This window comes from Pimephales promelas, chromosome 12 (assembly GCF_988280905.1).
Source record: "Pimephales promelas chromosome 12, fPimPro1.hap1.1, whole genome shotgun sequence".
Taxonomy (NCBI): Eukaryota; Metazoa; Chordata; class Actinopteri; order Cypriniformes; family Leuciscidae; genus Pimephales; species Pimephales promelas.
Window position 1 is genome coordinate 36672328 of NC_142780.1, and position 24937 is coordinate 36697264.

General features: G+C 44.8%; 2 protein-coding genes across 3 annotated transcripts; both read left to right on the top strand.

Annotated features, from left to right (window-relative positions):
- The first annotated feature begins 29 nt into the window (after positions 1-29).
- pklr (pyruvate kinase L/R) lies at positions 30-7244 on the top strand. 2 transcript variants are annotated; one of them, XM_039688701.2, is made up of 11 exons: positions 30-122; positions 3697-3861; positions 4321-4412; positions 4479-4610; positions 4719-4905; positions 4991-5264; positions 5877-6027; positions 6167-6319; positions 6411-6577; positions 6768-6949; positions 7012-7244. In XM_039688701.2, the coding sequence occupies exons 2-11, from the start codon at positions 3723-3725 to the stop codon at positions 7116-7118; spliced, it is 1584 nt and encodes a 527-aa protein (XP_039544635.2). In that variant the 5' UTR covers positions 30-122; positions 3697-3722; the 3' UTR covers positions 7119-7244. The 2 variants fall into 2 exon arrangements, with proteins under 2 accessions (XP_039544635.2, XP_039544634.2); XM_039688700.2 differs by lacking the exon at positions 30-122 and adding an exon at positions 1831-1940.
- Positions 7245-7636: 392 nt separating this feature from the next.
- LOC120491176 (uncharacterized) lies at positions 7637-24473 on the top strand. Its single transcript, XM_039688821.2, has 9 exons — positions 7637-9170; positions 13473-13791; positions 13972-14082; positions 15212-15373; positions 16763-16981; positions 18391-18537; positions 18893-19133; positions 19680-19844; positions 20260-24473. The coding sequence occupies exons 1-9, from the start codon at positions 8647-8649 to the stop codon at positions 22269-22271; spliced, it is 3900 nt and encodes a 1299-aa protein (XP_039544755.2). The 5' UTR covers positions 7637-8646; the 3' UTR covers positions 22272-24473.
- The last annotated feature ends 464 nt before the right edge of the window (positions 24474-24937 follow it).

The following is a 24937-nucleotide window of genomic DNA, read 5'->3' on the forward strand; positions in this document are numbered from 1 at the left end:
ACCTTTGACCTTGACTCGTGTGTGGTCTCCGCCAGTCTGAGTCCTGTAGGTGGCGCTGCTGGAGATCAGTGTGTCTTCTTCAGATGTCTTGAGACTCCTTCAACACGAGACGTGACGCTCAGGTAGGAGATCATCTGTCATATCTCATATCCACATCATGTCTTCATGTCGCCGTGTTTATGTTGATGTCCTGAAGAGTCTGAACACCTGGGAAAACCTCTTACAGAATTGTTCGTGGTCAAAGTTCAGCTCTTTGTTTCAGTGTGATCTGAAGTGATTCAGCCATAACAATAGAGCTGATGCTCCTCCAGATCTCAGTCTGATATAATTCAGTCTTTTTTAGCTGATCTTTTAAAGTAAAACCTCTTTATTGTCTGTTTTTCGTGAGCTTGTTTTCCAGTGTTTCTGCTCAAAGGTCTGTTTGTCCACTAGCTACTGATTTACTGCCGGCTTCAGTCACTGCAAACACTGGGACTTTATTACTGTTGCTCTGAACTGAGATAAAGGCTTTCAGAGAACAGCATATTGTGAGATGCTCAGAGGTCAAATGTCACAGGTCAAAATCAACTCACTCTAGTGATTCAAGCTTTGGCCATTTAAATATGAGCTTTTTTATAACTTCTACTTGAACTTGAAACTTGCTGATTCCTGTTCTTAAAGGACTTCAGTCAGGTTTGCCACACATGTGATTTACTGTCAGTCAGAAACAGGAGGACGTTTTCATTCAAAAGAGCGTTCTCCTCTATAGTGCTTTATACAGTTCTGTTTCCAAGCAGATTCACTGTGTAAATAACAGATTGAACGGTAAAAAACGTGTTTTAACGAGAAAGCCTAAAAACACTGTGAAAAATGATGTTCTAACTCAGATATTTTACAGCACAAACATCTAAACACTCTTAAATCAAGTTACATTTTCATAAAGTTGTTTTCTAAAAAATGTATAAAAATTTAATTAGTTTAAAAGAAGAACAAATATCTGCCAACGGAGTCAAAAATAATCTTGGTTTCCTTTCGAAATAAGTTTATTTTTCTGACCCCATTGGCAGAATTTTTCACTGCAAAACATGCATATTTTAATGTGAATAAATATTATTAATTAAAATAAATGTACTTTCATATTGATTAAATTTATTTTCATCTAAAAAAATTTAGATACAAATTTAAAAAGTATAACTAAAGTATCAGTGTCACATGTCCTTGCTGCTCAAGAAACTTTTATAAGTATTATCAGTGTTGAAAAGTTTATTTGAAATTAAAGTTAACTTTAATTTTAAGCTTATTTTATTCCAGCAACATTTCTCACTTTCATTCAGTTAAATTTGAAGTACCTAAAATAATTCAAACTAAATAAACTAAAACTAATAAATAAAAATTAATAAAAACTATATTGAACTAGACATTAAAGTCCCCCTGTGGTGAAAATTTTGAGGGTAAAAAAGGTTTTAAATGAAATTAATAATTTTATTTGTCAGAGACCCATTCATTATCCTCAAGAGTCCTGAAAATAAAAATGTATGGCAGTGTTGCGAAGTTCATCAGTTCTGAAGCTGTGAAGCTGCTTTGATACAATCTGTATTGTGAAAAGCGCTATATAAATAAATGTGACTTGACTTGACTTGAATTGAAGCTCAGTTCCAGCAGCTCTACAGAAGACGCTCATGATTCAGTTCTGTTTTCAGCTGATGATACAGATTATGGATTACGGATTATTTATGATTTATGATCGGCGGAGGACGGTTCGGTGAAGCACGGATGTTTGTCTTTGGATATCTTTAGTAAGGACAAAGTCTGGATGGTCATTTTTAGAATCATGTGTGCAAACACACGCTGACCTGAACACTTGAGCGGAGGGAGGAGAGACCCACGGATGAATAAAGCACGTGTGTGTGTGTGTGTGAGAGAGAGAGTGTGCAGTGGATCAGAGCTGGTCAGGATGGGTGGTGAGTAAACTCTCTTACTCCTCTTACTTTCATGCAAGAAAATAATGCAGGCAAATCTGTTAATAAAACACCTTAACATACGGCAAACATTATGTTACAAGGCATCGCATGTCATTTTGATTCTAAACTTATTTAGATATTCCTGCAGGGAGTTAAAGTGTGTTTGTGTGTGTGTGTGTCTGTGTTTGCAGTGAACTCCTTTTTTTATCCATGTGACTGGACTGCACTGACTCTGTCCATTCATCCTCCCAGTGTCTCTCTCCCTCTCTCTCTCTGTCTGTAATGTGACCTTGCTGATGTTCTTCAGTCTTTCTTTCAGCAGATGTCAGACGTGTTTCTCTCTTTAGTTCTTTCTCCTCTCTGTATTCTATTGTTTTCTTCTTTTTACTTGCTCGTCCTTGACAAACACTCGTCTGTCTGTTCGTCACGTAACAGTACCAGCATCTACGTCCAGTACAGTCATTAAGAGAAATCACAGATTGCATGAATAGAGTGTGAGTATTCAGTGATATTGTTGATCTGACGGCACTGATCAGATGAGAACAGAGCTGGATCTGAGTAATGACTCTCTCTTCTTCTGTAGAGCTGCTTCACTCCTGACTCTAATATTTGATGAAGTTTCATCAGTGATTCTGATATTCTCCTGTTTATTAAACTAAAGCTGCTCTGAAACGATCTGTACTCTATTACGCACTGACTAAAGCTGACTCGACTAATCTGTGTCCTGAAACGAGAGGAAATCATTGAGATGACCATCAATTAAAGTCACAGATATTGGTATTCCAGAGAGATTTCTCAGTTGTGGTCAAGAAGTCAATATTTTGAAAGTATTTGTCTTTCTTTTAATTGCCAATTTGCTGGTTCTATTAAGGGCCGAATAACACTGGAGTTTGGCTTGAAGGTCAAATTCATTTTTAAATTGTTAACCTAATTATACTTGTTTATCAATCTCAATATAAGGGTTGTGGTTGGAGTCAGACTTCGCTTGAGTTTCACTCATTAGTTTCATTGACTCGTGATGCCAGAATTCAACAGCTCTTGTTTGTATTTCAATGTTTAAGTCCTCCTGTGTTCAATCATTTTATCACTTAAAACTCATCTTTGATCACCAAAATTACATATTTAAACGTTTTTCCTGGAAAAAAAGTCTTCATGTCTTAAAATATCTTTTATGTAACTCGACATCCTTGCCTCATTTAGTGTGCGTGTTCTATGAATATGCAAATGAGCCCCGCCTCCACTCACTCCCTCACTCAGAGAGCCACTGGTTGTCGATCACACGTTGATCTGATTGGTTACAAGGTGGTTTGTGACGTCAGAAACACCAGCGATTTCAATCAGCAATGCTCTCGACTTAGGAATTTACACATGGTTTGTCTTCAAGCATATTAAAAACACTACATAGACACACTGTATAAACAACATAAAAAGCTGGATTTTCAACACGGGGGACTTTAATAACATCGCTGAGAGACGCAGACGTGGTGCCATAGTGTTACATAAGCCTTTTCAGTCCAAAAATCACAAACATTCTCCATGGATTTAATGTAGTAAACCGAACTGTAACCATGGTATTGTGGCAGAAATAGTGGAATATTTGGTCAAATATATCTGGTCTAAATACCGTAATATGTAGAATACACACAACGAGGGGTTTAAGCCCAGTCCAGCCCTGAGTCTGTGAGAGAGAGAGACAGCAGAACCTCTGAACGTCTCTCTCTCTCTCTCTCTCTCTCTCTCTCTCTCTCTCTCCCAGCTCGGATCAGACGTTACTCTGAAGTCATGGCTCTGCCGGACTCCTTCATCCAGCAGCAGCAGCTGGACGCCTCGATGGCCGACACGTTCCTGGAGCATCTGTGTCTGCTGGACATCGACCAGGAGCCGATCACGGCGCGCAACACCAGCATCATCTGCACCATCGGTCAGCGGCACAATTGAGATTTTACATATTTTAAATGTACAGATACACTATATTGCCTAAAGTTTTGGGATGTCTGGCTTCACATGCACATGACTTTAATGACATCCCATTCCTGATCCGTAGGGTTTAATATGGAGTTCTGGGAAGCGACTGAAGAGCTCTTGATGGCACGATTTTCTTCTAGAAACAAACTTGGATGATTTTCATGTTATTACTGTGAAGCTGCTTTGAGCGAGTGTGTGTGTGTGTGTGTGTGTGTGTGTGTGTCGAGCGTCTGCATGCCTCTTATATCGCCATGGAAGTGACTGGAACTCCTGAATCCAGTGAATGTCCCAATACCTTTGGCAATATAGTGTATATAATAAAAAGGCAGTACTTTCCCAGTGCAAGTGTCTTCAGATGCTCATCTTCTATTCTTCCTGTCTGTGCATCTGTCTGTCTGTCATGTGACTGTTTTAGGCCCCGCCTCCCGCTCCGTCACCAAACTCCAGGAGATGGTGAAGGCTGGAATGAACATCGCCAGACTCAACTTCTCTCACGGCTCTCATGAGGTCAGTGTGTGTGTGTGTGTGTGTGTGTGTGACACATGATCAGCATCTCACACGTGTCTCTCTCAGTATCACAGAGAGACGATCCGTAACATCCGTGAGGCCGTGGAGACGCTGACCTCTGACCCGCTGTACTACAGGCCCGTCGCCATCGCTCTCGACACTAAAGGACCGGAGATTCGAACCGGCCTGGTTAAAGGGGTACGATTTACTTTCTGAAGGAGTGTGTGTGTGTGTGTGTGTGTGTGATGGGCAGGTTTAGGGGTCGGATTAGTGTGTGTTCTGATGGTGTGTGTGTGTGTGTGTCAGAGTGCGGATGCTGAGGTGACGCTGCAGCGTGGCGCGTCGGTCCGGGTCGCGACAGCAGAGGCGGAGTGTGATAAGACGGACGGGTCTGTAATCTGGTTGGATTATCCCAGCCTGACTCGCGTGATCACGAAGGGAAGCAGAATATTCATTGATGACGGGCTCCTCGCTCTCAAAGTCCTGGAGATCGGTAACAAACTCCAGCTCATATTTACACACAGTGAGCTTTAAGAAGAAGCTTTTCATGAAGCATTTCTCCTCTCGTGGACTGTCAGGTGACACGTGGGTGGAGACTCGTGTGGAGAACGGGGGGGTTCTGGGTAGTCGTAAAGGAGTGAACCTGCCGGGGGCGGAGCTAGTGGACCTGCCCGCGGTGAGCGAGCGCGACCGGTCCGACCTGCAGTTTGGCGTGGAGCAGGACGTGGACATCGTCTTCGCCTCCTTCATCCGCTCGGCCGAGGACGTGAGGGCCGTGAGGGCGGCGCTGGGAGAACGAGGACGAGACATCAAAGTCATCAGCAAAGTGGAGAGCAGACAGGGCGTTCAGAAGTGAGACACACACACACACACACACACAAGTCAAGTCACCTATTTATCAGGCGCTTTTCACAATACAGAGTGTTTCAAAGCAGCTTTACAGAGATAACAGGAAAATAATGCTGTTTCTGCTAATATAACTGGAGAAGAGCGTGATGTCATCGTCCAGCTCAGTTCAGTTCTCATATAATGCTGTCAGTGCAGGAGATCAATAATATTGCTGGATATTAAATGTCTCCAACTGAGCAGCCCAAAGCAAAGGCCACAGTGGAGGAACCCAAACTCAGAATGGAGAAACCAGACTCAGTCGCTCAGTTCTCCCACAGTGTGTGATCGTGATTCAGGAGCGTTACAGGTCAGAGGTCAGATTTGATCAGAACATTCAGAATATTGTCCAGTTCTGGTAAGAACTTGAGCGGCTGGAGTTTGTTTATTAAGCGCGCAGGGCAAACACCCAGAAGAGCATTACAGTCATCTAGCCTTGAGCTCATGAATGCATGAATGCGTATATCTTTAAGATGGAAGAATGCGGTTTTACAGATGATAGACAGGTGACTTTCAAATGAAAGATTGGTATCATGAACACACACACACACACATTCATCTCCTCATCTCGCACTGCAGTTTCGAGGAGATCCTGAAGGAGAGCGACGGGGTCATGGTGGCCCGCGGTGACCTGGGCATCGAGATCCCGGCCGAGAAAGTCTTCATCGCGCAGAAGATGATGATCGGACGCTGCAATTATGCAGGGAAACCGGTGATCTGCGCCACACAGGTGCGTCTCTCGGAACGACCCAACAATTCATCCAATCCGACGCTCATATATCCAGAGCCCTGATCATATCACTGGTACATGTGTCTAGAGGACAAGCAGAACTCTGAGAGTGTGTGTGTGTGTGTGTGTGTGTTTTCAGATGCTGGAGAGTATGGTGCAGCACGCGCGACCCACCCGCGCAGAGAGCAGTGACGTGGCTAATGCGGTTCTGGACGGAGCCGACTGCGTCATGCTCTCTGGAGAAACGGCCAAAGGAAACTTCCCTGTCGAATCTGTTGCCATGATGCACTCGGTGGGTGACCTCTAACCTCTGACCTCTGACCCTGCACTGGATGCCACTTTAACTCCATGTCTCACGGTCTGCCTGTGTGTGTGTGTGTCAGATATGCCGCGAGGCCGAGGCGGCCATCTTTCACCAGCAGTTGTTTGAAGAGCTGCGCCGTTTGACTCCTCTGACCTCCGACCCCACAGAGGTCACGGCCATCGGGGCCGTGGAGTCGTCCTTCAAATGCTGTGCAGGGGCCATCATCATCCTCACCACCTCCGGCAGGTACACACACACACACACACACACAGAGGAGGGTTTGATATCTCAGATTTGTCAGTCCTACTTTCATCTTGCAGATGTTCTTCGAAATGATTAGGTGTCATAAATCGGTTTACTTGTATTACACACACTCATATTTGACTCAATTACAGCCAATCAGACGCGATGTCTCCTGTTTGTGTCTGTTGTGCAGGTCGGCTCATCTATTATCTCGATATCGTCCTCGGTGTCCGATCATCGCTGTGACGCGTAACGTTCAGGTCGCCCGTCAATCACAGCTGCTGCGCGGAGTTTTCCCCGCCCTCTTCCAGGCTCCGCCCACTGAGGTCTGGGCCGATGATGTGGACAGCCGTGTGGCGTTTGCCATGGACATCGGTGAGTGTGTGCGTGTGAGTGTGTGTGTGTGTGTGTGTGTGTTAACGTGTGTCTGTCTGCAGGGATAGCGCGGGGTTTCTTCAGGACGGGTGATATGGTGATCGTTGTCACCGGTTGGAGTCCCGGTTCAGGACACACTAACATCATGAGGGCGGTCACTGTGCCCTGACCCCTGACCCCTGATTCGCCAGAGTCTGTGATTGACAGGCTCATGTTGAGGAACCCTGATTTCTGCTTATGCTGCACAACAACATATGTGTATCATTTCTATATCAATAAACTGAAATGAGTCATATGTGCTGTCTTTATTTTCCTGTGATGAAAACTGCTAATTGCCTTCACAGTGTGTGTGTGTGTGAGTGTGTGTCAGTGTGTCCTCATGCCAAGTGTGGCGTGTGTGTGTGAGCGACGCTTCATGTTGTTTCTCTGTTGACAGATGTAAATCCCGTTTACTGTGCATCTGCAAACATCAATATCTACATCTGCCATATCATAGACCGCACTGTTGTTGTCGTTTACACGTGACGTCATGCGGTGAAGTGGGAGGAGTCAGAGCTTCCATAGAAGCTTTTACAAATGAATTTCTGACGTCACACTGAGACTATCCCCCCCCCCCCCCCCCCCCCCAAAAAAAAAAAAAATCAGATTTGAATGGTTTCCTTGAATCCTTGATTATTTATTAAAAGATCGTTCTAAGAGTGCACTCATTTATTGATCGGGAAACGAGCCTGTGTTTGTGTATCTGGCTCTCGTTATGATTATGATTATGAATGTCTTAATTGGCTTCATCTGTTCAGTGTCACAGAAACAGACAGCATCTGTCTCTCTCCTCCCATTCCTGTGTCGTCATGGTGACGTGCCCGCGCCGCGCGCTCATACCTGAGTGTGTGGACTGGGTGACAGGGATGATGATGATGCTGATGCTGCCATGGCAACAGACCTTCACGCGCTCGCACATTGATTTCATATTTATTTGACACCGCGTTCGTCCTTCCCGTCACGAGGGATCCGGAATCTGACGTGATCGAGAGAAGCTCAACAAGTGCGAGCGATGAATGCGAGCCGCGACGCGCCCTGGAGAAACAACGGACAAGCGTGCGTTTAAAGGACGCGGAGGAATAAGGCGCGTCTGCCATTCGTTTCTCATCTGTTGCTCATCAGTCTGATGATGATGATGAGCCTTCACACGTGTGCTGACTGACGTGTGTGTGTGATTGACCGATGAATGTCTTGTATCTGTGCCGCTCCTTCACATTCGTTTTTATATAAGCGCGTCTGTTAAACGCGCAGGGCGCGAGGCATCACCGGATCACGGAATGTTGGCCGGTGTCGGAGCGCGTCGGTGCGTTTGGGCCTCAAGGACACGCGGGACGAGAAATGAGGAGGAATGACGGACCGCGCGTCAAGGGCGAACGGAGCGTCACCGACGCGCGTTTATTCAAGGGCGTTGGAACACGATGAGGAGCCGGCGGAGGAAGCGCGTGGAAGAATCCGTCGTTGTACCGACACTGAGGTCAAACTGACCGTGAGCTCGTTATTCAGACCTGCGTTTGTCTGACAGAAGAGGAACAACAGGTCACTCGTGTGTGTGTGTGTGTGAGAGGGAGTGAGTGAGTGTGTGTGTGAGCGCGCGCGTGTGTGTGTGTGAGCGTGTGTGAGCGCGTGCGTGCGCGCTCTCTCTGCTCTTTGGCACTGGCATGGATGGTGGCACAGCGGGCACGGACCCTCGAGCCGCCCGGCCCGGAGACTCTAAGCGGCGCAGTAAGAGCAGCCTCCCGTCGCCCGGTTACCGGCTCTCACAGGCGTCTCTGGAGGGCGATCGCCGGCTCTCCATCATGAGCTCAACGCGGGACAACGGCCCGTTCCGCCCGGGCACCCCAACCACTCCTCTCCCGCACACCATGACGCGCTCCGTGGGTTTCGCCGCGTCCCGAGCCGTTCTGGCGTCCTCCTCTTCCTCCACCGGCACCGGGACGGTCGTGGTGGCCGCCGCCGGGCCCGAGACCGGCACCGGCAGCCCGGAGGGCCCGTGTCTGGACGGCGAGGACTACAGCTACTCGAACCAGTCCACGTTCATCCAGAGGCAGTTCGGCGCGATGCTGCAGCCCGGGGTCAACAAGTTCTCGCTCCGCATGTTCGGGAGCCACAAGGCCGTGGCGCTGGAGCAGGAGAGGCTCAAATCAGCCGGAGTCTGGATCATACACCCCTACAGCGACTTCAGGTGTACACACACACACACTCACAGTCTCACTCACTCACTCACTCACTCACACACACACACACACACACACACACACACTCACAGTCTCACTCACTCACTCACTCACTCACTCACTCACTCACTCACACACACACACACACACACACACACACACACACACACACACACACACACACACACACACACACACACACACACACACAGTCGCTCAAGTGATTTATTATTCCAGTGTGAATCATCTGTTCTTTGTGAATATACAGTAAAGTGTAGTTTATTCCTGTGATTTTCAGCATCATTACTCCAGTCTTCAGTGTCACATGACCCTTCAGAAATCACTCTAATATGAGGATCTGATGATCAAGAAATATTCATGATTATTATCAGTGTTGAACAGCTGCTTAAAGGCATAGTTCCCCAAATAAGCATCTCATCATTTGCTCTCCCTCGGTGTCAGGACTTTCTTCTGTGGAGCACAAAATATATTTTGAGTAATGTTACTTTTGTGTGAGAGAGAGAGAGAGAGGGGTGAGAGAGAGACATGTGAGAGAGAGACATGTGAGTGACAGGTGACCAGAGCCTCCCGTCACGCATGTTTCTGACGAACGCTGAATCAGATCTGTTCACACACATCTGAACCGATGTTACTAGAGACCCAGACCAGACTAAAAGAGTCTCTCACACACACACACACACACACACACACACACACACACACACACACACACACACACACACACAGACTGGCAGGTGCTGTAACAATCAACAACACAATGAGAATATTGCATGTGAATTTCATGATTATAGTCAGTCATATTCAATCTTCCATGAGCAGTAGATGTCAGTCGGGTCTCCTTCGTTTATGTGTCGTTTGCTCGCTTCTGTTGATTGGTAGCATATGGCCCTCTGTTCCCCGTGTGTAATCCAATGAAACTCTAAATATAGCTGCAGTTTCATGCTGAAGAATTCCCAAAACACACACTGAGCACAGGCGTTTTCATCAGGTTTAAAGCCCATTATTAAATCCATCTGATCACTTTATATCAGTGTTATATATATCATCATCATCCAGGACTAAAACTTGAGTAGTTTTTTTTTGTCAGTGTTTATTTAAAAACAAAATATTGAAGTTTTCGGTAAATATTTAATTGATGAGTTATACAATATTCAGCGTAAGAGAATAATAACAGCAAATCCAGCGTTCTCTGGCTGTGAGTCGCAGGATCTGTTGGCGTCTCTGTTCTGCAGCTTTAGCAGTGTGTGACCTGGAAACACACCTCAGATTTCTGTCAAATATAGTTGTTCTTCGTTTTAAATGTGTTTTTCACAGCATTCACACTGAAAACCAATGCTGTCGCTCAGTGTTTCTGCCACTCGGTGTGTGTGTGTAAGTCACTCCGGCCGACGGTGACGTGACGCGCACACACACTATAGTTTTAAAGGTGTGTCGTCTGCATAACACTGAAATGAAACGCCGTGCCTCCTAACAGTGGAGCCTAATGTGAGCCTGAAGGGAAACGGCATCGGGCCAAGAACAGAGCCCTGGGGGACTCCCGAGCCGTGACCCGTCCTTTAAAAGTGCATTAGCTGGTTTAAAACCAGACTGAAATACATCCCAAACTCCATGTGAATCTGAAAAAGATGCATACAATGTTCTCCAATATTTTAGAAAGAAATGGGAGTTTAGAAATTGAATGAAAATTGGCATACTTTTAAAAAAAAATTTTATCGATGTTGGAACACGGCAAGTTTAAAATCCAGTGGAAAAACACCTGAGGTCAAACTGCTATTAATAGTTTCTTGGCCCAATAGTCAAAAATCTCATTTAGCAGACGCGGAGGGACGACATCTGTGGGACAGGAGAACGTTTCAACTAATCAGACTTTCAAAAAAGAGAGAGAGGCACAGAATACAGGCGATCTTATCCACAAAAACATGTAAACTCTTCTCACGGGCATGTGAACATGTGAACATGCACTCAATGTTTATGAGAATTTCATTTTTAAGTCTTTTTTTAAGCATTAAGGAACATATTTTACATTCTTGTCAGTTCTTGCTCTCCCTGGGAATCGAACCCATGACCGTGGCGTCTACAGCAAAGCCGTGAGAATTTCTTTAATAACATCAGACAAGTATTTAATTTAATCTTTGGTATCTTTACATGAAATATGAATATGCATATGAGCCCAATTAGTCTGTCTGCTGTCAGAAATGTGCATGGATCAAATATTCATAATGTGATGCATTATTCATCCAATGTGTGCATAATGCATAATTCAATCAGCTACGATTTCAATTACATTAAACGGAGACTATGAATAAAGAAACGAGGCAGAGTGAGTCGGGCTGATGGGAAACGGATTATGAGCAGATTATGGCTGATCGATCGCACACCTGCGTGTGTGTGTGTGACGTGCATCAGACCTGCTCTCCTGTCCCAGTTTCTCCATCAGGAAGCTTCTGCTCTCGTTGGCGCTGGAGAACACACAGATCAGATGATGTCTGACGTGCTCAGCTGGACTCCTGCTTTACTGGATCATCTCTCCATGCAGCTCTGCATCTCTCACAGGGAGATGATCAATAATAATGATCTCAGAGATTATCCAGCCACTGAAACATGAACGAGATCCTAATGCTGCGTCACAAATCACATGCTTCTTCTTTTGAGTAAAGTTACCATGATATCAAAACGGACAATTCTTATTTTATAGTATTCATTCTAAATGATTTATCGGTGCACATAATTATTGTTAAAATCATGTTCCTGGTAATCTCTGTTCATCTCTGCTCCTCTCTGATGACGAGGGCGGGGCTATAACCTGTCACTCACATGAGATCGGTCAATAGCAAACCACCAGCATCCAATCAACTCCCCACAGACACAATCAAGCCCCGCCCACACGTGTTATTGCTCCAGAAAGTCCCTTTCATGCCAACTTTAATTCCTTTAGAAAGCATGTTTTCCACTGTAATCTGAGCGTTATACACACTTCAGAATCAGGTTATTGGAGTTCTTAGGACGCTATACACCTTATTCAGAGCAGCGCCATGACAGGTATGAAAGTGAGGCTGTGAGGGATAGTCTTACCGTGTTTCCAATGGCATCCGCTGTAAAAAGCTGAATAAAGCTCCTAGATTACTTACAATTTTCCACAACTTACATTGTCGGGAGTTTTTTGTCAACTGTAATTTCTTGGAAAGATATTTTTCCACTGTTTCATGAGCAGAACAATCCGAAAACACATTAAATAACAGTACAGCCCATTGAAGAGATGCAAGTCTATCCCTCACAGCCTCGCTTTCATTCTCATTAAAAATCAAAGATGGCGCTGCCGTGAAAAAGGCGTATAAATCATATAATTATAAGCAAAATTATAAAAATCAAATCTAAATAAGATTTTCATGAAACAAACCTCAAGGAAACCATAGAGCACTAGTTACTTTTCTCCCACTGTTTTATGAATACTACACTGTAAAAAATAACCGTGATTTTAACGGTAAAATACTGTAAAAATGCTACAGAGCAAAACTGTTAATTGGTAAACAGAAAGTTTCCGTACTATACACGGTAAATAACTGTGATATAATTTTACAGTAAAATACCGTTAAATTTACAGTTTTTGAAAGTGAAAAAGAACAAATCTTCGTATAATTTACAGTGAAAAACCGTAAATTGACATTCCCACAATTCCCTATTTGACACTTCACATTTTATGTATTTTTGTTGAAATAACTATGGGTTCCTCATAGTTTTATTGTTTTTTTTCTAATCAGTTATGTACATTAGGGTTAAATGTTACATTTAATGTTGTTAAATTAATGTTTATTGCATTTTTTTTATTTCATGTGTGTTACCATGATGGTGCTTAATGTTTGTGTGAATGCCGTTGTGCCGCTTCTTCAATTAAGTATTGCTTTATACAAGTATTCACTGCTGTGATGATTGTTGGTTGTTGTTATATTACAATGGTCTAAAACAGATATCACTACATCAATAAGTTGGTAAATCCACATTTTATCAGAAAATAAATTATGGTTTATTACTGTAAATTTTTAAGTTAAGTCTGTAAAACCATTAACGTTCCTACCGTATTTTTAACGGTAAAGTTCTGGCAACCACAGCTGCCGTTTTTTTACCGTAAAATGTACGGTTTATTTTTTACAGTGTATGAATTTTGAATGTGTCCTGATTTAAGAAAGTTTAGATATTAGTGTTGGGAAACCAGACAGAAACACTGACAGTTCAGTTCAGTTCAGTTCACCTTTCTTGCGATCTGGAGGTTAACGGAGTCGCTCCGTCTGCAGGTTCTACTGGGATCTCCTCATGCTGATGCTGATGGTGGGAAACCTCATCATCCTCCCGGTGGGAATCACCTTCTTCAAGGACGAGAACACGCCTCCGTGGATCATCTTCAACGTGGTGTCGGACACACTGTTCCTGGTGGACCTGGTGCTGAACTTCCGAACCGGGATCGTGAAAGAGGACAGTACGGAGATCCTGCTGGACCCGAAGGCCATCCGCCAGCGCTACCTGAAGAGCTGGTTCCTCGTGGACTTCGTGTCGTCCATCCCGGTGGATTATATCTTCCTGATGGTGGACCTGGAAGCTCGACTGGACTCCGAGGTAGAGGAATAAAGTCTGACGGTCTCTCAAAGCTTTCTCTTCACTGTGAAAAGAGCTTGAGCTGAAACCAGGGTTTGAAATGAACGTTTTCACTCACCGGCCAGTTTGGCTTCCACAGTTTTCTCCAGGATGAACTAGTCCGTCACTGAATGCTGGGTAATGCTGTAAATGTTCCCGCAGGTGTACCGGACGGCTCGAGCGCTGAGGATCGTTCGATTCACCAAGATCTTGAGTCTTCTGCGTTTGCTGCGTTTGTCCCGTCTCATCCGCTACATACACCAGTGGGAGGAGGTGAGGCTCTCCCAGACACACACGTGTCCTATCAACGTTCTGCTAACGTTCCCATTAAGTTATGAAGACCTTATGTATAGATGTTTTATCATTATGCAAGTATTATAAGAACAATTACCATTTTAGCTCCCAAGTAATCTGAACGCAAGATAATTATTATGGTTCACAGAGATGCTCTCATATTGTCCAGCGTTATAAAGTTTATACTTGCATGGGTTTTTAATCTTTGCCATTTTAACTGTTCAAGTCATTTGGATTAGTACACTAATTTAATAATCTATTCCTCATCCAAGATCCTCAAATCTGTTTTCCTCGGCCGGACGTCACTTTTCTGTTCTTTTCTTATCACTTGTCTTAATTAAGCTTGAGATTAGTTTGGCTATTATTTTGTGTTCCTGTGACATGAAGAATGGTTATAATTTACTGCATCTAAAGTTATGAAATGTTAATTATGGACGCTTGTTTCTGTCAAGGAATGAAATAAAAAAGGTACAGTAATTGCAACTTTTTTTGCAAGCTTCCATGGGTTACAAAACATCATCATTTCCAGCAAAAACATCATTAAATAACACAATATTGTGAAATGAAACTTATATTTCTTACTCCTAGTCAATAGTCAGTGTGTCAAATATTCATAATCTCAATATTGACCAAAATAATCATGAAGTTTGCTGTAGTCATGCATTTTAAGCAGGAGAGTGATGATAAGTGTGTGTGTGTGTGTGTGTGTGTGAGGTACAAATAAAATTTTTCTAAATAATTCCAGTTCGCATGGCCAGTTTGAATTCCAGTTTGCATGGAAGCACAAAACAATTCTGTATTATAAATATTTAAAGTAATTTGTGGAGGTCAGTTTGTAGGGACAGACACGCTTGCGCACACATTTATTCAAACACGCACATCTATAGACTAAACACGTAATCTGCATGCGCGCGCCACCAGCGTTTTCACCGGCTCGGGCTTTTGAAGTTTGCACAGAGATTACTTTATTTTTTCTAAACTTTTCATGGCTCAAATCATTCAAAACTAACTTTATCTGGACAATAGCTTTATTGTAGATGTGCTGTGAAGCCTGAATCTCCGTATATCATCTGTGCTCATGGAGGAGGCTTGACTTGTGTTTCCGCAGATCTTCCACATGACCTATGACCTGGCGAGTGCGATGGTGCGTATCGTGAACCTGATCGGCATGATGCTGCTGCTGTGTCACTGGGACGGCTGTCTGCAGTTCCTGGTGCCGATGCTGCAGGACTTCCCTCTCGACTGCTGGGTCTCCAAGAACAACATGGTGGTGAGGAGGACGAGCCGCTGACACACACACACACACACACACACACACACACACACACTCGCCCAGCAGGACTCCAGTTTATCAGCAGGAAAACCCGTTCAAGCGAGTGTGTAGCGCTGATGACCTCAGTGACCCGGATGAGCCTGAGTTTCTGTTATCTGGGAATAACGACCAATCAGAATCAAGCTTTCCACAGAGCCGTGTAATAATAATAATAATCACACACTCACTGTCGGGACGCTCGTGTTCTGCAAGAGTCTCGGCGTGAACACGGATCTGTGTGTGTGTGAGACCTGTGGAGCAGCACGACTGCGTGTGTGTGTGTGTGTGTGTGTGTATGTACATGTTTTTCTATCCGGTGGGGACTTAAAGCTGAATGCACACAGACTCATGGGAACTTGTGGGCCTAAATTGAGTCCTCATGGGTAAACACACTTAGAAATCATATAAAATTAGTTTTTTTTTTTATGTAAAAAAAAAAAATTGTATTATTTATTTCATTTTTTTTTTCATATTTCATTTTTGTTTAAGTTTGAGCTCTGTTGTGAATCTGCAGCGGTCTCGATCGACAGGCAGACACTCGTAGGTTTCTCAGAATACATATATCTATGTGTGTGTGTGTGTGTATACAGGATATACAGCGCTGCAGGACCCAGTACACTGCTCACTAGAGTTCATGTGTCGTCAGAATTACCATAATTATCAGACGACTGGTCTGAGTCCTGAGGTCTGAGCTCTGGGGTTTCGCAGTGACTGGTTTCTATGGCGACACTCACTGGAAGCGCCGGCTCTCAGACTGCAGTTTGGGGACATTTTTAGAAACTATTATTGGGCCAAAAACTTCCTCAGGTGACAGAATACTGTCCGACACTCGATGGCTGCTCCGTCAAGCCTTCGTCATCGGTTCGGAACCTGTGTGTGTGTGTGTGTGTGTGTGTGAGACTGATCACTACTACATGCACCTGCTTGTCTTGTCGGAATATCGAGGCAACGTTAAAAAAGTCTAATTAAAAACAGCGCACACACACACACACACACACACACACACACGCTGTGTGCTGACTCACCCGCGGTAGGGTTTTCCACCGCTGTTGTCGTGGTGACGGTTGCTAGGCAGCAGATGCTCAGCTATATCTGTCTCCATCTCCATGGGCGCCGAGAGATAAACACACAGCACAGTCACTCATTCACACACACACACACACACAGACACACACGCGCCACTGACGACTCCTGCAGCTTCAGCTCAGTCCTGGAGCAGCGTGTGTGTGTGTGTTCCCAGTGCTCACAGCACTGAACATGAGCTGGTGTGTGTGTGTGTGACGAGCCATGAGTGCAGTGTGTGTGTGTGTGACGCGAGTGTGAGCGCAGGTCTGCTCTGTGTTTCAGAACGACACGTGGGGTATCCAGTACTCGTACGCGCTCTTCAAGGCCATGAGTCACATGCTGTGCATCGGCTACGGCGCGCAGGCTCCCGAGGGCATGACGGACGTCTGGCTCACCATGCTCAGCATGATCGTGGGCGCCACGTGTTACGCCATGTTCATCGGCCACGCCACGGCGCTCATCCAGTCGCTGGACTCGTCCCGCAGGCAGTACCAGGAGAAGGTAAAGCGCCGAGCTCGTGCGGTTCTTCATCTCAGGTCAGATGTGTGTTGGCGAGAGTCTGAGACGAGTCCGTCACCGTCGGCCAGAAACAGTCTTAAGAATTCTAACAAAGCAGAGTTGAACATGAGAACAGACACGAACGGCGCCCGTTGCTGAGCCAGCGCTGCATCGCCACGAAAGTTTCAGCCTCGACAATTTAAATATTAAAGCTCAAGAAGACGCAGAAGGGAACTCGATTCGCTACTCGCAGAATTGAGTTCGGAGAAACCCGGAATCCGTGTCGTAGACGGCACGCAAACACTGACTCGAGCTCTATCGCACGACGTCCTGCGCTGGAACACACTTATTCAAACTAAATTGTCAAAATGCCCATCATGGCAAGTATCCTTATAGACATAACCAGTGTCTTACCTGAACTTAAACAGTTGAGAAATAAAGCACACGTGGATCTGTGCATTAGCTCTTAAAGTGACAGCAGCCTAATACACTCCAAAAACACTGGGTTAAAAACAACCCAATTTGGGTTCTTTTCAACCCAAGAGCTGGGCAAATATAGGACAGAACACATGCTGGGTTAATTTTACTCAGCAAATTGGATTGTTGTTTTTTTTAACCCAGCATACCGGATTGATTCATTTTTACTATAGTATTAGCTCTTTTATTTTATTTTATTTTACTTCAGACATGAATTAATGTTTATGGATTAACTTAACGTTTTTTTTTTTAAATACTCCACACAGCCACTGGTTTGCATAATTATTACTTTATTTTTTTTTTATCATTTAAGCTTGTTTAACAAATATTAGAAGTATAAATTAAACATTTTGAAGTAATATATCTGTAAATTGTCTGTAAATATATATCTGACCCAGGAACTGGGTTACACAAGAACTACACTCTAAAAAAATGCTGGGTGGTTTCAATCCAAATATTGGTCAAATATGGACAAATCCAGCCGTTGGGTCAATTTTTTAATTACATTTTTAACCCCAAAATGTGTGTTTGTCCATATTTGACCCAAAATTGGGTAAAAACAACCCACCATTTTTAGAGTGCACCCACACTTTGAAAACCTGACCCAAAAGGTTCAACCCAGGATTTGGGTGTAAACCTGCTGCCGTCTGTGTTATTCATGACTGTATAACTTTTGTAACTTTAATATCGATTAATCTGTTTCATGGCTGGGAAGGAATATGTTTGGCCAGTAAATCTTCTCCAGTCATCGGCCAATGGCTGCTGTGGCAAAAAGTTAGTTTTAGGCCCTCTCTCTCTCTCTCTCTCTATATATATATATATATATCTCAAATCATTTAAAAAAAATCAAATTACTTACATGATGTGCCAATTAATTAATCGCAAATCAAATGTGTCTGAGAAATGAGGAGTGAGCGCTCCTGTCTGTCGTCCAGTATAAGCAGGTGGAGCAGTACATGTCTTTCCATAAGCTTCCATCAGATGTCAGGCAGAAGATCCACGAGTATTACGAACACCGATACCAGGGCAAGATGTTTGATGAGGACAACATTCTGGGAGAGCTGAGCGACCCCTTAAAGGAGGTTCGTCTTCACTCCACTCATGCCTGCCTACAGTTTACTTTTCAATTTCTGATATTTTTGATGTTGATATGATTCCAAGGCAGTGCTGAATAAATAGGAGCAAATAAACCAGAAGTGATGCGTACCAGTTTTGGAGTGTAACAAACACCTATACTGAATATAGCGTCACCGTAAATGTAAATTTTTTTCAATATTTTCAAGATGCAGTTGCGCAGACTTCACAGAACTATTTTAGTGTATATTCAAACACCTGCATTATTGTGCTAGTAACTCCTGGTATTCACATGTGAGTTTTTGTTGTTGCATTTTACAAGCTTTAAGCATCTAAATAATGTGTACTTGTGCTCTGTGACAGGAAATTGTTAGCTTCAACTGCCGTAGCTTGGTGGCTAACATGCCTCTCTTCGCTAACGCTGACCCAAACTTCGTGACGGCAGTGCTCACAAAGCTGAAGTTTGAGGTCTTCCAGCCCAATGACTTCATCATTCGGGAGGGAACCGTTGGCCGTAAAATGTATTTCATCCAGCATGGGCGGGTCAGCGTGCTAACCCGCGGAAACAGGGAAACCAAGCTTAGCGACGGGTCGTACTTCGGAGGTGAGGTTACAGCGGATTGGTTGATGTCAGATGTTTGTACCCAACTAACAAAAATATGTTCTGAGAGCATTTTTCTAATGTTCGACTAAAAACACCTTTTCTTGATTATGTGAAGGTTAGGGAACATTCCATCATTCTTCAAACATTACGGGAACGTTACTTTTGAATGTTCTGCGAACGTTCTGAAACAACTATTAAAGTTTAAATCACGGTGAACAACAAAAATGTTGCAAAACATTTTGAACATTTTTAACATTACTGGAAGAATGTTTGTTCATAACTTTGAGAGAAACTTGACAGAGCTAAAGATAGCTAAAGATCAGAGGACGTTCACGGTTAGCAGTTCCAGGTCTTTAATGTTTACTGGATTGATCTTGGGTGTGTTTCCCAAAAGCATTGGTAGCCAACAATGGTTGCAGCCATTGGTGTTGGTAACGACAGAACGTGCAACCATGTTTGGCTTCAGGAAAGGCACCAGTGGTGGAGTGCTTCAGTCGTCCTACAGATGGCGCTCTAACCTCGCTGTGGTCTTTCTCCGTCACCCAGAGATCTGTCTGTTGACTCGCGGCAGGAGGACAGCTAGTGTTCGAGCGGATACGTACTGTCGACTTTACTCCCTCAGTGTGGGCAGTTTCAACGAGGTTCTGGAAGAGCATCCCATGATGAGACGGGCCTTCGAGACGGTGGCAGCGGACAGACTTGATCGCATCGGTAAAACCTTGCCCCTTTATAAACCTGAAACTTATCTGTGCAACAAATAAATAAATCTCTTCTTCTTTGCTTTTACTATTTCTTAAATCCCTCCCTGTTGTAGTCTGTTGTGTTCTAGACCATTTTTTACCTTTCTGTTGTTGGCGTTTTTCGTGTTGTTGCCCCTCAAATGTACAACAGATTTAGTAGTTGAAGAGATTCAGTGAGGCTTTGGCTTACTAGTTCCCAGTTCCCAGATTTTTCTGTTCAGTGAAAGTGACGAAAAAGGAAGACATAAGTGAGAAAATGAGAGAAAATATGATTGGCTTAAAAGTTAAGTATTTAATTCTTAGGGAACAGTGTTTTACAACCTTGTTAATAACCATATGCAATTATTTCCTGTCCTAACACTATTCTGAATTCCTTTATCTCACAGGCAAGAAGAACTCCATTTTGTTGCGCAAGACCTCACAGGGAGGATCTGTTGCGGGCAGCAGTTTGGGACGGGGCGGAGGCAGCCGCGGTGGAGGAGCAGGAGGCGCCGGTCTGGGATCTTGTGATAGTGTTCTGGTCCAGCAGATCGTGAAGCACGACAGCATGCCCACCATGCAGGACATCACGGCTGCGAGCAACCGAAGCAGCACCGGAGGCACAGTCTCACCCCGACCTCATCCGCTGATCTGGGCACCGCTGGTCCACGCTCCCCTCCAGACGGCTGCTGCCACCACCAACGTGGCCATCGCCTTGATGCATCAGCAACAGCAGCAGCAACAGCTGCAACAACAGCTTCAACAACAACATGCCCTCGGTGCCGCCATCTTCCTCCCCATCTCGCCGTCGCCCTCCTCATGCCCTCTCTCCCCTCCCCGTCCACCCATTCTTCTCCCTCGGCAGTCGCTCAGCTCCCTCATGGGTGTGATGGGCACACTGCCCCCGCGTGGAGTCCCGTCCTCGATAGCTCCTTCACCCTCGCCCTCCACCGCTGGGGCTCCTTCAGCTGGAAAAACTCCCACATCTGCGTCGTCGGTGTCCACTCCCCTACAGGCTAGCAGAACTCTTCATTACAGCCTCCGGCTCCAACCCGAGCCCACAACGCCGTCTGTCCATAAAGTCCCGACTCCCTCAGTGGTTGCAGCGCCCTCTACCGAAGGACGTGGCGCCGGATCCGGGCCACAGGGGGCTAAAGAGGCCTTACTACGCCATGTTGGAGGGGGGAGCACCCAAGGGCTCCCAATGATCGGTCGGCTCACCCAAGAGGCAAGACTGCTCTCCGCCTCCCAGCCGACTCTTCCCCACCGCAGCTGGGTGGGCGTTCAGCCTCTCCCACCTCTCCATCGGAAAGCATCCGGAGGAAACCTGCTGCCGGGACCCTTCCTTGTGTCATCAGGACTCGCTAGAGTCGGAAGCGCGGGTGTTTTGAGCTCAAACGCGCCACAGCACGGTGCCACACAGATGCCTGCACACACACCCCTACTCTTGCCGTCTCAGGTGACACACACACCTCCACTCACACCCGGATCCGCTCCGCCACCCCTCGCCTCCCTCTCGTCCTCCCCAAAGCAAATCCCTCTTTGCTCCACCAACCCTCCTCTATCTCTCATGGCCGCATATTCTGGTTTAGGTGTTCCCCAAACCCAGCGAGTCAAACCCGGCACTGGAATATCGACTTCTCCTTCAACCTCTCCTCCCCCTTGCCTACGCCCTGCTTCTCCATCTCTATCCATCTCCACCTCTCCAACTTCATCTTCCGGCACCTCTTTGGCTCAGACTTCGCGTGTCAAACCGTTGTCCTGCACAACCAACTCCACTCCCACCGTCACTCCTTCCCAAACCCCCACCCCAACTCCTATTCAGACCCCCACCCAATCTAGAACACCAGTGGCCATCCAATCCCAATCCCAGAGTCGGTGTCCCACTCCCATCCACACCCTAGCCGCGGCACAATCTCCAACCTCAACCTGCATTCAGTGTCCGCTTCCCGCCCAAACTCCAGGCAAACCTCTGAGTTCCACCCTGAGCCAAAGCACTTCTGTCCAGATGCCAGCCGCTGTCCCGGTCCTCGGTCCTCCTCCGGCACGTTCTCCGATCTCCACTCCCATACACACTCCGAGCTCGTCTTGGACCCTAGGCTCTCCAGTCAACAGCCCAGCCCAAAGCAGACCCTCAACGCCGGTTCTGACCCAATCACACACACCATCACCTTCTCCTGCATCCACTCCATCTCCTGCTGCTTCACAGTTTCCACAGAAGCCGGCTGTTTCCCAGACTCAGACCTTCAGCGCTCTGTCCACTCCAACCTTAAGTCCATCTCCCATTCCTGCCCCGTCATCTACACAGTCCATCTCCACCGCCTCCGCTCCACCAAAAGAGGCAAAGAAAGAGCAGGACTTGCCACAGACACAGAGAGATTCAGAGACTAAGAGACTAAAGCCTCCTGCTAACATCTGAGGAGGGAGATGGACGCTGGCGTGGTGAGTGCCGGAGATGAGCTATCCGGGTCTATGAGCATTCGACCTTCCCAGGTTTGGTCAGTCTTGACCATCGGTAGGTTTACCCCCAACCCCCGACATCTACATCTATCCCCATCTTTACAACTGATCAAGGTAAAAGAAAAAACAGAGCAGAAAACATTTGACTCAAGAACTATTGTGTTTGTGTCATCTGGGAATGTGAAGTAGGATATTTTTGTAGTCCTGCTGAGAAATGTCCACGGTCTGACTGGTGGACCAACGTAGTCGTGTTAAACACCAGTAAAACCATGAGCTTCTACAGAGCCCCTAAAACGCTGGTCTTTTCAACAGAAAAACAGATGAGCACTTTTAATCTTTGGTAACACTTCATTTTACAGTGTCCTTGTTACATATGTTACATGTACTTACCATAGTACTAACACAACTAACCCTAACCCTACAGACTACACAACTAACCCTAACCCTCATGTAGTTAATTAATATGACTCAGTACTATAAAATATATAATGACACTGTAACAATGACACCTTAAAATAAAGTGTGACCAAATCTTTCATAGTCTAGGCATCAATTCTGTCATTAGCCAAAAATGTCTTAAAGGGAATGCCGCCGCAGACCTGCCACCACTTTATGACGTGTTTGCACAGAATGTTAAAGATACAAGGAGCATTTTCACATCAGATCACGCACAACCTGAAGACAATGAAAGCTTAACCTGCCGACAACCAGCTGGAGATTTACAATCACTGACCGTGACACAGGGTTGAACCGTTGCGCTTGCGCCCCGGCGTCCAATAGCAGCGTTCCAAACTGAGAACAATGTTTAGACACAGTGAACTTGTGTTTATTTAGTGTACACTGCCTATAAACTATACAATTGATTTCTACATGAAAAACAGAACTACAATTTTATCGTTCTAACCGATTTTGTGTACTTGTGTTTGTCTAGCGCCGTCCGTCCGTTAAACCGTTAGCCAGTGATTACCTGATCAGTATGCAAGTCAAAAGAATCAAATCACAAATAAAATCTTGAGACCTGAGTGAAGAATTACCAAAGTACATATTAAAGAAATCAAACAATGAAGCAATGCTACGTGATTTCCTTTCTTAGCACACCTATGAGTAATAGTCTCTTCGGAACGGAGGATTTTCGTTGCAATGTGGAGTTTCCATTTGGTGCCGAATATACGGAGGCCCTGAAGGGACACGAAATACGGCCACACTTCAATGCTTTCCGACTCTCACTAAACTTTATGTGGGATGGTTGAGGCAAGAGTTTGAGTTGCGTTAAATCTTATTTTGTCGACGGCCAGTGTCCGCATGCTCAGACACCTCACGACCTGACTCTGCATAAACTGACTGACATTTAATAAATCGAATTTAAAAACGCTGTTTCCGGCGTCTCCCCTCGCGTCTCTTTTTTAACCACCAAAATGTAACATTTGCCCATTAAATAACTAATAATTAGCATCACAAATGTGATAAAAGTTATTTAAATAACTGTAAAGAATATATCAATATAATACTTTTGATGAAAAAAATAGAAGCAATCCATTAGTAGTTTGTCGTCTCAGGTGTTTGATGTTAGTTTTGGAATATATGACTATATTCGCACTCTACTGTAACTGAAGTAGTGTTTTGTTTTGATTGTGTGTTGCACTAAACATCAGCAGTGCTTTAGTTCCGATTCCCTCTCTCTCTGTCGTCAGTCACACACACACACACACACACACACACACACACACACACACACACACACACACACACACACACACACACACACAAAGCTCTGCGCTCTCTCATCTGGACCAGAGCAGCTTTCATCTTTCACTTGCTCTTGTACTGTAGCCGCTTCCGTTCAGTGACACACACACACACACACACACACACACACACACACACACACACACACACACACTCCCTCTCACGTTGTGCCAAGTGCTGTTCCTTAGTGTTTTGTGCTGATAGTGAGACTGTCTTCTCTCCCCTTCGATACCATGTTGCCTAGAATGCACATTTAAGGACCAAATGTTTATTTTTGATTTGTTCTCACGGCTTTAGCTAAAGAGAAAAAGGGAATAATAGTCTTTAATGAAACAGACAATGACATGTAAGAGAATAATGATGAACATGTGAAAAAGATTTTTGCCAAATCAGAATAAAGTGAATTTAGAATCAATTTTCTGTGTCACAGTTTGTTAACGCGCGCACACACACACACACACACACACACACACACACCAAACATAGCCTACATCATTCTGGCTTTGCTATTTATAGCATGAAGGTTAATTTGCTGGTGTGTGTGTGTGTGAGAGTGAGTGAGTGAGTGGGTGAGGGAGAGTGAAAGTGTGTGTGTGTGTGTGTGTGTGTGTGTGTGTGTGTTCTTGCAGATGCTGGTCGAGAATCAGAAGTCACTGATGGTTTGATTGTCAACTTCTTTACATTGAAGTCTCTTTGGATAAATGGGCCAATCAGCTCAAAGCATCTGCTAGTTTCACAACGTTGATGAAAAATATAAAATAGTAAAAAAAAAAAACACTAAAAAAATATAAATCATTTGTCATCGCGAATGTGTTGTTAAATGGTTAAAATATCACCTAAAATCTCAGGAGGACTTTAAATAGGCTAGATCCTTTAGAT